General features: G+C 33.1%; 1 protein-coding gene across 14 annotated transcripts in view; it reads right to left on the bottom strand.

The window, feature by feature from the left end:
* Positions 1–646: 646 nt before the first annotated feature.
* Positions 647–11812, bottom strand: part of LOC148624667 (uncharacterized) — a 22082-nt gene continuing 10916 nt past the window's right edge. For 7 of the 14 annotated variants that reach the window (XM_088567484.1, XM_088567477.1, XM_088567481.1 and 4 more), the window contains 9 exons: positions 11221–11289; positions 10326–10964; positions 8793–9119; positions 7762–7869; positions 7235–7279; positions 6542–6637; positions 6384–6410; positions 4750–4815; positions 647–3043 (listed from right to left, as the gene is read on the bottom strand). In XM_088567484.1, the coding sequence (XP_088423610.1) occupies positions 2403–3043; positions 4750–4815; positions 6384–6410; positions 6542–6637; positions 7235–7279; positions 7762–7869; positions 8793–9119; positions 10326–10964; positions 11221–11289 (2018 nt within the window). In that variant the 3' untranslated portion in view covers positions 647–2402. The remainder of the gene's footprint in view (positions 3044–4749; positions 4816–6383; positions 6411–6541; positions 6638–7234; positions 7280–7761; positions 7870–8792; positions 9120–10325; positions 10965–11220; positions 11290–11812) is intronic. The other 7 variants (XM_088567480.1, XM_088567479.1, XM_088567486.1 and 4 more) reach the window with 7 other exon arrangements.

Here is an 11812-nt window from a genome sequence, read left to right as displayed (position 1 = left end):
CACCTGCTGCAGTGGTCTTAAAAATGGTGACAAAACTTTTATCATCAAATTGTTACTTTTCTTTTGTGATATTGTGGGAGTGTCAATGGATGGAAGGAAAACCTGATTTATTTAAGTGATATTTAGGCAACTACTATTCGATATCTATCAAAGGAGAAAATTCGAGGTTATATCCGTATATCTTATATTTAATTTTAAACTTCAACCTTATGTGATTTGATAGTGATCTAATTTGCTCGTCCTGAACTTTTATTACTGTAATTTTGTCCAACCAGTTTATTTTGAATTCGTATTTGGATTCCCTATAAGAAACATGGTGTATTCCTTGGGGAGAAAAATGGTTTATGTCGCTATTATCGCACGAATTCGACTTGAGATGCTGTATTTCTTAAAATTATGATGTTTTCTTTATGTGGTGGATGTTTAAGCAAAATTTGATCTTAAATTGTGTGTAAAATATAGCCTATTGCCAATGTTAGTTTTACTATTTTTGGTTTTACGAAGAGATGGCAAGGAATCTGACATTCGTTTCACATTTTCAGCAGTTGTAAAATTGATTCAAATCTTTATCTAAATATCTCACCTCTACGTTGTTTTCGGAAACCAAGGACATGTTATATATTGTAAAATTCAAATTGAATCATAATTGAAACTCAAAAAAATTTATTATAAAAATTAATAAATATAACACACTAACAAATAGATAAAATAAACACTACAAATTCATTAAATAACTAAAAAATCTTAAATGAATAATACTTGTTTATAATTAGCTATCACAATTTAGTATTATATCACAGATTTCAAAGAGTAATCAAGGGAATCAAGATTATAGCGGTAATCAAAAGAATGTAATTCAGGGACAAAGACCAGACATGGAAAACAGACATACACAACAAAGAACATAAAGTAACTAAAATCATACATACAAAGTAACAAAAGTAAATGAGCAACTCGGACTCCACTAAAATCTGGAAGCATGGACCAGGTGCACCGGTAGGGTAAGCGTCCTCTGCTTTTTCTCAAAATTATTTTTCAAATCAATATAATCTAAAAAAAAACTTTTTGTCACAGTAATTCTTTTACATGGCTACATTCGTAATCAGGTATGCTAAAAAAAATATAGGTATAGAACCTCCCACTTTACGTATTGAAAATCAATAATAGGACCATCAGTGTCATTGACACAGAAACAGAAGACACTGTTGATTTTCGCGACCAAAAAAGTACACAGCGGTAAAATTGAGAAATCAAAAATTAAATTTAAAGTGAACTTGTTTAAATGAATACCGAAAACACCTATCGCAATAGTATTTTTCGCACACAGAGTGAACATAAATAAGACAGTCATGATTGAAGAAAATTACTATTTGTGGAGAAAATAAGAATGGTAGAAGCAACTATTCATACCAACAGCGCCTTTGATTCTTAAGTAACCATCATACTTCAAGAACCTCTAAAATCACGCCAGAACTAATTAAATCAATCAGAGAAAGATCTCATCTTAGAAACCGACAAATATATTTTATTTGTCAGTGATTGTAGAGTAGATACTAAGTCAGAATGGAAAATGTCAAAAAAATTAGAAGCTATAGCAGATAATTCAAAAGTTATGTGATATTTCAATCACAGCAGATCAAGTGCATAAGAGATACATTTTACCCCTAATACATTTGCTGTTTCGCAATATTTATGCAACTGGAGTGTATTAACTATTTGATCTTTGAAAACATTATTATCTATGTTATAAATAAATGTCTAAGAAATAAAGAAGTTACAACATAATGCTTTTTACTTGCATAATTCATATATCAAACTAGCGACGAAAAATAGGCTGGAAATACTATAAACGAATAAAAAATTTTAAAGCACAAAAATCAACTTTAGAAAAACGTACAATATTCCAATAACAAAACAATTAATTAATTGGACGGATAAAGTAAATAAGAAAAATACATAAAAGTTGTATACAGTAAATATATAATTAAAAAAAATAACTAAATGCAAATTAACAAGCACAATTTAGAACAAATGCATCTACAAGGGTAAATACACATATAAATGTCCTCTATTTTATTCAGTATAAAATATAAATACTTCTGAAACCTTAGTAGAGGTGTTTCCTTTTCCTATTTCTTACTGCTGATCTACAATAATAATTAATCAGAGCAGTATCATCTGTATCATAGCGCTAAGATGAACCTCACAATTTAGACACACAAGTGCAAATGTATTTTCTCACAACAGAGAAAATACTATTATTCTTCTTAATCTTTCAAAATCATTCATAAAGCAAATACAAATAATGACAGTCATAAAATACTATGATAAATTTGTTATATGTAAACTAGAAAAATAATGGCACTATGTTTGGCAAGCCTTCCGTGAAGAACGACTTTCGCTTATAGTCCTTTGAGAAATGATGGGAAAGACGCAATTTGTTTCCCAGTTTTTAGTTTCATTTCAACATTTATTAGGTCAGGGTTGTATGTACCAAATACAGGCAACATTGGTTTTGAGAAATCGACACCAGAAAATGTGTGAAGTTTCTTCTGTTTCTTTACATCCGCTATTACCCATTTCTTTCTTTTTGTATCTACTACAAAACCGTAAGTGACCTCAACAGTAAGACCAGCTTTGTTCTCGCTCAGAGGCACGTAGGCCAAAAGATCGCGATTGTGCCAAAATTCCTGGGCTAACTTGCCATCTTCCGGGTACCTAGCTACATAAAAAGACCGCGCATGCTCATGGCGCTCTACAGTGTGATGCTTATCAACATCCTCTCGTCTGCAAAGGCCAATTTCGAATATCAACCACGTCTGCTCTAGAGGTTGAATAATGTTGAAGGTTACAACAACTTCGTAGTAGTATTTACCACCATCTTTGAAGGAAAGTCCGCCGAGTATGCCCTTGTATTGTTTTAGTTGCTTCTTTGGGTTCTTTGAAGACGGTTTCCCGGTCTTTCGATTTTTCAGCATTTTACCATCAGACGACACCTCTCTGTCTTCATGACATGTATCGACATCAAATAAAAAGTCAGGACCTGCGAAGAGAAAAATTGTTTTCTTTTTGCCTAGGTAAAGTTAAGAAAACTCAAAACGACAGCGAGGCATGTTGGACAGCTTTTTCAAGTTCTAGTACATTAAATATAGATGTTCAGAGTAAAGAGATAATAGTCCCAGTTTTTTGCAATTTCGAAAACAAAGTGATTATTTGTTTTTTTCTTGGCTGGTATTTTAAAATACTACATAATTTTGCTGATCGACTCCACCACAAATCACAATAACAAGTCTGAAAAAAACACCACATTACAAAGTACATTGTAAATTTAGATTGTCTCAAAACCACTACAGTACATTTCTTTCACTGAATGACACAGTTCAAATAAGCCTCAATATGTACTAAAGATGTTAGAAATAGACCACCTACGATACTTTAGCTACAGTTTGTCATCTAATGTAAATTTTACATACAAATGGTATGTACAATGTGTTGTCATTTGTGACTTCCTACCATGTTCTCTGTCATCACCTCTTTCCTCATTACAGAGAGAAATCAACGGTATAAAATAAAGGAAAACCAAAGGACGAAGCAACGTTGGAATTCAAAGTAAAAAAAAATAACAGACGAAAACACATCGTATACCAGAAATTCACACACAAAAATCAAAACGAACAGCTCGAGTCCCACTAAATGCGCATTTGATGGTGAGCAATTCCTACAGTTTGCAACACACCAATCCGATTTGTCGGAGATGTCAGGCCCGGGGAAAGACGAAAGTTATCTATAAAGGAAGTGGTGGTAAGTTCGGTGAAAGAAATGACATCTATACAAGGTGATGGTCGATGCAGTGAAAGTGGAAAGAAATCTAAAATGGCAGTGGTCGGTGCAGTGAAAGAGTAAAGATATCTATAAAGGCGGTGGTCAGTGCAGTGAAAGACGAAAGATATCTACAAAAGTGATGGTCGGTTCAATGAAAGAGGAAAGACATCAATAAATGTGGTGGTAAGTTCGGTGTAAGAAATGACATCTGTGCAAGGTGGTGGTCGATGCAGTGAAAGAGAAAAGAAATCTAAAATGGCAGTGGTCGGTTCGGTGAAAGACGAAAGACATCTGTAAAGGTAGCAGTCAGTTCGGTGAAAAAAAGAAAGACATGTAAAATGGCAGTGGTCTGATCGGTGAAAGAGGAATGACATCTATAAAGGTGGTGGTCGGTTCAATGGAAGAGGAAAGATATCTTTAAAGGTGGTGGTCGGTTCGGTGAAAGAAATGACAACTCTTAAGGTGGTGGGCGGTTCAGGGAAAGAGGAAAGACATCAATAAAAGAAGTGGTCGTTCGATTCGATGAACAAGGAAAGACATATATTAGGGTAGTTGTTGGTTTGATGAAAGAAATGATACATCTATAAAGCTGGTGATCGGACCGGTGAAAGAGGAAAGACATCGAGAAAGAAGGTGGTCGGTCCTGTGAAAGTGGAATGACATCGATAAAGATGGTTGTCGTTCGTCACATTGTAAACGGATACTCCACAACCGAAGATCAGGTCATGGTGACAATCTCAGCTTATTTTAAGTGCTCATTTAAATCTTTGGTTAAAATATCTTTATTTTATAAACTTGTACCAAAGTGAAAAGGTAAACGATCTCATTTAAAAATATACTAACAATCATAAAGTGTATGTTGTGGTTCATTTTATTCAAATTAACACTCCCATTTCTACACACAAATAACAGATATTAAATACTTACATTGTATTTCACCTTGAGGTGGTGGTCTTGGTTTACTCTCCTCAGAGCTTGTACTCTTCATAAATACTAACAAATAGATAAAAAGGGGAAATAATATGAGATGTGTTTGTTTTGAAAGCATGTCTTTTGCAAAAGCGTCGACTTGACATTTTCTGCATGATTTAATTTGATTTGTACAAGTCTTCTTATTGCGGGTTCTCTTTGGCAAATTAGGATAATTTTATATCCCCTAGTTAAGTGTTGTGACGTCATGTAAACTGATTTCAAAAATCTAAATCTTATTGACGTTTTGAAAAAGATAGAAACGTGAACAGATATGGTGAAACTCCAAAAATGCACCTTCGTATATCGTCCAAAATAAGGCCAATCTCAATTTTTGATGGATTCCTTCAGAAATTTTACAACTGAATTATAGGGAACATTTCTTTATCATGAATAATAAATAAGTAAAACGAAGTCACATTAAGAAGGTAAAAAGGAACTAAATACGTATAAAATACCAAAAAAGTGTTAAAACGAAGAATATGAGGCCTTAAATACGCGACACTTTCTGATCAGATTAGTAAAATAACCGCCATTATTTATTGTAGAAGAATACATGTATCTAAGGCCTGAGTAAATGTGTGTTATTTCTCTGATTTTATATTAAACGGATAAGCACAAATATGCCGTGAAACATTCTACAATGGGAGTAAAAGCTTAAAAACATATCGAAACCAGACATTTTAAAAGCCAGGCCTACAATCTCCTATCCTGCTGACGGGACATAAAACAAAACATACAAAACTGTTACACTGCACACGGATTCGGAAAGAGAAAAAAAATAGTTTCGAACACACAACAAATATCTAAAATGGCAATAGAAAATAAGTATAGGATATGAACAATATGGCTGTAAAAGACATAACATGGTTAAACAAATCGCTTAAGTTTTCTCTATGTAAAATGTGTTGAATAGCTATATAATCTTATCGTGTATGTAAAATGGGGGTGTAAAACTTACCTTGTTCGTTGAAAAGCAAATAATGTTAATATTTGTGAAAAAATAAATACAATAATTTGATGTAATAAGAGATGTATGTAAGAACTTTCTATTTATATACAGGCAATGTATCTAGTTTAGCCGCAAGCAAAGCGTCATCCCTAGAATCTAACAAAATGGTATGCTTTTACAGCAAAAGCAAAATGCATTGAAATTGAAAAGATGGTGCAATATTTTGAAAAATGATTAAATCAAGTGAAAGAAAGATCATTCCAACATTTAAGGGATATAAATAAGTGAACGACTTGAATCGGGTTAGGAAATATTCTGAGAAATGATAACATTAAATTCAATGTTCAATATTGTGATGCTTAAATATTGTTAGTTAAACATATACATACAACAATGTATGTGAAATCCTTGGATCAGATATCGAGTAAAAAGACTAAGTTAAGATAAACGAATTAAGTACAGTAATTGTGTATGTCAAAAGAGAGAGATGAGATAACAGTGAAAAGCTATTTAAGGATAAACGGTAGGAGATAAACATTAAGTTACAATTGAGACCATAAATAAATTATTGCATGCTTATGTTAATTAAACATGGTGTATGAATGAATGCATCAACGACCACATATTGGCCTACATTTACCTTCGTCGTCATCATCGTCGGCGTCGTCTAAAAAAAGTAAAGTGATGGCCATGAAAAAAGAAGGCTTTAATAATATTGTATAGTGCAAAGAGAAATAACTCTTAAATCTAAAGACGAAATGTACTGAAATGATTTGCTTCTTTTTTTTAAGTACTTACAAGAATTTCGTTGGTTGAGAGGAGAGGTTATGGGTTTAAAGGAACGTTCTGACGTTGGTTGAAAGGATTTTTCTCCAGTCTGACTCAAACTTCTCTCTGTGAATAATATAATGTGCAATTTTAAGCGTGGGTAAAACCCTACTCGAATATATATATACATCTACTGCTAAAAATTTCAGAAAAATCTAATGTTTAACGTCTAACTAAAATCTGGTTAGATACTAAAAAAGAAGTCTAAAACATTACCATTCTTGCATTAGAATTCATGCCGGTGAAATATATATACAAAATATACAAATTAAACCTCAAATTATCTTGTTGAAACATAAATGATGAAGAACACCAGTAGCGGGTCATAAGGAACGCTAACTATACACTTTTGACTCATATTTCAAAAGATATATATTTTTATACATTCTGTACATGATTCCTGAGTGACACGACCATTCTAATTTGAAGGTGGTGTTGTAATTACATTTGTAAATTCAAATTCAGACTTCCTAACGACCTAATATATACAAAATAAAGTCATCTTTGAAAAAGATAGCAGAAAGATTATTCACCCAAATCAAATTTCAAATGGTCGATCACTGGTTGAGGATACACACATATATGCATGATTATATAATTTGTATAATGGCAATGCTACATGAGTGATTATAAAAGAGTGCTTTGTGGAAACATCTGCCATACCAGGCTGTACAACGTTTGGTAGTTGTCCTTTCTTTTCTAGCTCTTCTGAATTATTTAAAAAAAAATCAAAAGATAAAATTCACACGTGTGTAATCAACGTATGAAAAATTTCAATCATTTGTAATTTCCATGGGAACTATTCAACGTCTACATACATGATTTATCAGTAATGATACACTCAGTAAGATATGTCATGCGTATCTTATTTTCCATGCTCATAAAATTCTTCAATTAGTTTTGAATTCTAATGACGTAATATGCTAGTCACTTAAAAAAGTCTTTCGGAATTCAATCAAACTGAAAGGGCTCTTTATTTATGTATACAACCCAAAAGATTTTATTAACAATTAGGGATCTTTCCATACCGAGATTATAAAACAAATAAAAATAAACATTTATATCTCTGACAAATAAAAATTAAAGTTCAACTCGATTTTTGATCATGAAATTTGTCATGAAAAATGTTAACTTTCAGATCGTACGTGTCATGCTGGCATGCAATTAGTCACACAACTAGTACAACTTACTCATAAAATCTCCCAATCCCATTGGTCGAGAGGAGAGGGTATCTAACTGCGAGGTAGACGCTGAGGCTCGGAGTTTCCCAGGTACAGGTTGAGTCTTGGTAACTGGTGCTATGGTAAATGGTACTTGGTTATGAAGTATTAGTATATGGTTAGATAGAAAGGTAAGTCATGCTTTAGGACAGAAGTTTCGTGGCGAATACATATACAAACGGTGTGGAGTCTTTTCCCCTCAAAATAATGTAAATACATTTTGATTTCGTTTGAATAATACAAAACTTTATAAAGAAGCTGCATGTGTATTTATTAAAATATATTCCTTTCTGAATACTGTTCTTGCTTTAACCTAACAAAAGTTATATGATAATCACTTCTACAAATTTCCAATTTCGAGTGTTTACGCATAATTATTGCTAGTGTATTGTTCATACAATTTTGTCTTTTAGAGGGAGGAAATAAATATTGCACCATTTTTACAATTTGAAATTGCGTAATCTATGTCATAAAAGAACTGCATATCTTAATACAAATGTGCGTTTTCAATTTGACAAAGAACGATAACGTTTTGTTTTGTCAAAAAAAAAACCAAAAAAAAAAAAAAAAACAGAAATAAACATGCACTTTTTTTTTGTATACGCCCATTTGCAGCATGACCTCCTTTTTGGAGCATTATGTTATTGTTATCTGGATACTTATGAGAAAAAAAATGTTGCGAAGTTATACACCATCACCAAATCAAAATTAATGCTAAAATAAACTACATTATTAAGAAATATTAAAGTTGTTAAGCAGTTGTCCATCTCACAAGTCAACGATACAAGTAAACAATTGTAATGTATTTGAAGTGAAAACATATAAGCGTATTTACTGATTGAGCAGGATGGATTCTTTTGAATTATAGTAAAATGCAAAAGCGTACTATATGAACTGAATGACTCTACGAAAAAGGAATGAATATCACTAATAATTTGAAGCGACCGTTCTTTTTTGTAAAAAAAATAAGTTTCTAGTAGATAACATTAAAAAATACTTACGACTTCTCGCTCTGTTAAAATTGGCTTTTGGTCTATCTCGGGGTGAGCAGTTACCATTGGTTACATGAACAAACTTAGACTTGGATGGTTTAACCGTTGTATTTCTTAGACCACTCTTTGCACTGTCGAATGGAGTTTCGTTGATATTTTCTGAACTTCTAGACAAGTTTTGTCTTGGAGAAAGTGAAAGCAGATTTGGTTGACCACCAGGCATTCGTGTTGGCATACTTATCTGACGTTGAATCATGCCTCTTTCATTCTCTGCTTGTAGTCTCTTGTCAGGTTCAAGCATGTCCTGTTTTCCTGGAGTTGTGAATGCTTCATGTCCTTATAGATAAGAAAAAATCATATAAAATGACAAATATGAAGAAGGCGAAACCTTAAAACCTTAAAACTCGTGGATCGTTATGGTGTATCCATCTGCGACATGAAAACTGATTTATTCAACGGGTCACGGTTTTCCTTTCCTCGTTTGTCTACCCCGGACTTGACTTTTTATGAGCAACTCGGCGGGTGTTTCTAAAAAAAACAGAGGACGCTTACCCTACCGGTGCACCTGGTCCATGCTCCCAGTTTATAGTGGAGTCCGAGTTAATCATTTGCTTTTGTTAATTTGTATGTATGATTTTAGTTCCTTTATGTTCTTTGTTGTGTATGTCTGTTTTCCATGTCTGGTCTTTGTCTCTGGATTACATTATTTTGGTTACCGCTATAACCTTGGTTCCCTTGATTACTCATAAACGATCTCGAGGAATCATGAATTCAAGCACCGAAGTCCTTTTATAATTTTTCTCAGCCCTGTAATTAGTATCATCCAAATTGGTAAAATTGACTTGATATATGATTTTGTATTGTCCTCATGCATTCTCCTATTGTCATGGTCTGAAATATGTATGGGCCGAAATGTCCAGCTTTGGTAAGGAAGAGTGGGTTGTCATGGTCCGAAATGTCTCTGAGTCGAATTTTCAAGTATTGATAAGGTTTTTACGTCAATTTTGTAAACATTCGGGTGCCATGTGTTGACCATTTGATGACCCTTATTCTGTATTTAATCATCGAAGCTAGTTTTATATCTTAGACTGGTGTGGTCATCAATTAAACCGACTATTGATCCTTTTTCTGCCCATACGTATCATCATGTAGAAGAAAAAAAAACATTGTTCGGTGGTTTTTTTCTGTACCTTGAATTAGCTCTTCCACTGGCAGTGTCTGAATTGTATATGTATTAGTACTTAAATGATAATTGATACAAATGTACTTTTGTGACATCTTTCTGCAATTGTAAGCGTGTTTTGATAATGAAACGATATCGAACTATTAATTCAATGAAGTATGGTAAATATATTTGGTAATTCAAGAACCTGAAGTAAAAAACGCAGATAATCACTTTTTAAAATTCATTCCAATGTTTCTCGAAAGTGAAACTTAGACAGCAGTTTTTTTCATAGATCACCATGCAAATCATCAGTGTTCTTTTATTTGTGTTTTTTCCTTCACAATAGTTATAAGGGGTAGACTGGCAAAATATAATACCTTTCAGGAATGGTGGAAACTGTGCAAGAGAAGCTCCAGTTCTAAGCCTAAGAATGACATTGACCAGATCAGAGTTATATGTTCCAAATACCGGCCACATTGGTTTAGAAAAGTCAACATCAGTAAATGTATGAAGCTTTTTCTCTCGTTTGACGTCGGCAACGGTTACTTTTCTTGTGCTTGTATTGATGTAGACCCCATACGTCACATCCACAGTTAGACCAGGGCTGTTGTCGCATAAAGGAACCAGGGCTTTAAGGTCCCGATTATGCCAAAACTCCTGAGCAAGCTTGCCATCTTCTGGGTATCTGGCAACGTAAAATGACCTCGCAAATTCATGTCGCTCCACGGTGTGGTGCTTGTCTATCTCATCCTTTCTACAAAGGCCGAGCTCAAACACTAACCAGGTCTGCTCGAGGGGCTGGATGATATTGAACGTAACATCAACTTCATAGTAGAATTTACCTTCTTGTTGGAAGGAATAGTTCCCTATGATACCCTTGTACTGTTTCAACTGTTTTGGGCTTGATACTGAGCTGCTATTTGGATTTCCAGTTTTTCTGTTTCTTAGAATTTTGCCATCAATAGAAACTTCCCTCTCGTCGTGAACGGTAAGGACATCGAATGAAAAGTCTGGACCTATTGTAAGACACAAAACAGCTTAATGTAAATCAAAATCATATCGAGAACATGCTTATTTATATGGTTATACATCCTGATAATTTTACCCCGTGAGTACTCCGATTATAACATATTGAGAATATGTCACATATACATAGTACTAGTTTTCAAATGCAACAACATTTAAAAAGAATTTAAGAATATCATATACAATTAGTAATATATTTAACCAGGTAATAATATAATCATTGTGCATTTTATCCTTTCGACTTACATGTTACATCATTAAAAATTGCAGGACCAGTTCTTGGCTCGCCGTTAACCTGTCCATTCCTTCGAAGTACTGAAATAAATCACTATACAGTTACATTTTTCAATTAAAAAAAGAGAAAAAAGGAAAATTAACATTTCCCCTTATTCTTTTTCATGTTTGACATAGTCATAGTTCTAAACAAATTTTGTCTTTCTGATGTCAAATAAAATGTTTTCGAATATATAATTACAAATAAACGTTGGAAGTTAGAGATGAAAATTTGGAGTAGCACTACACACTAATAAAGCATATTTACATCAAAACAAAAATATTTTTCTTATTCTAGCGGTATCTTTCATTAGTAAAATGTTAATACCGGCTTTTCAGTGTTTGAATTTCTAAAGTGAATTAAAAACTATATGAAATATATATAAAATGATAATCAAGATGACGAGTTTTTTTTACTATTTTTTTTTCAATTATATCAGACTGATTAAGCTGAATCTAAGGATAGTTATAGGAAAGGTGGATATGGAAGCACACATACTATATATATAACAATAGCAAAATCATAACAAGGTTAACGGTAAGAAAGTAATAATTTCACACTTCC

Source organism: Perna viridis, chromosome 2, assembly GCF_037379345.1.
Source record: "Perna viridis isolate PV_CMFRI_1.1 ecotype Kerala chromosome 2, ASM3737934v1, whole genome shotgun sequence".
Taxonomy (NCBI): Eukaryota; Metazoa; Mollusca; class Bivalvia; order Mytilida; family Mytilidae; genus Perna; species Perna viridis.
The sequence above is the reverse complement of the archived record's forward strand: the minus strand, read 5'-3'. Positions and strand labels throughout refer to the sequence as shown.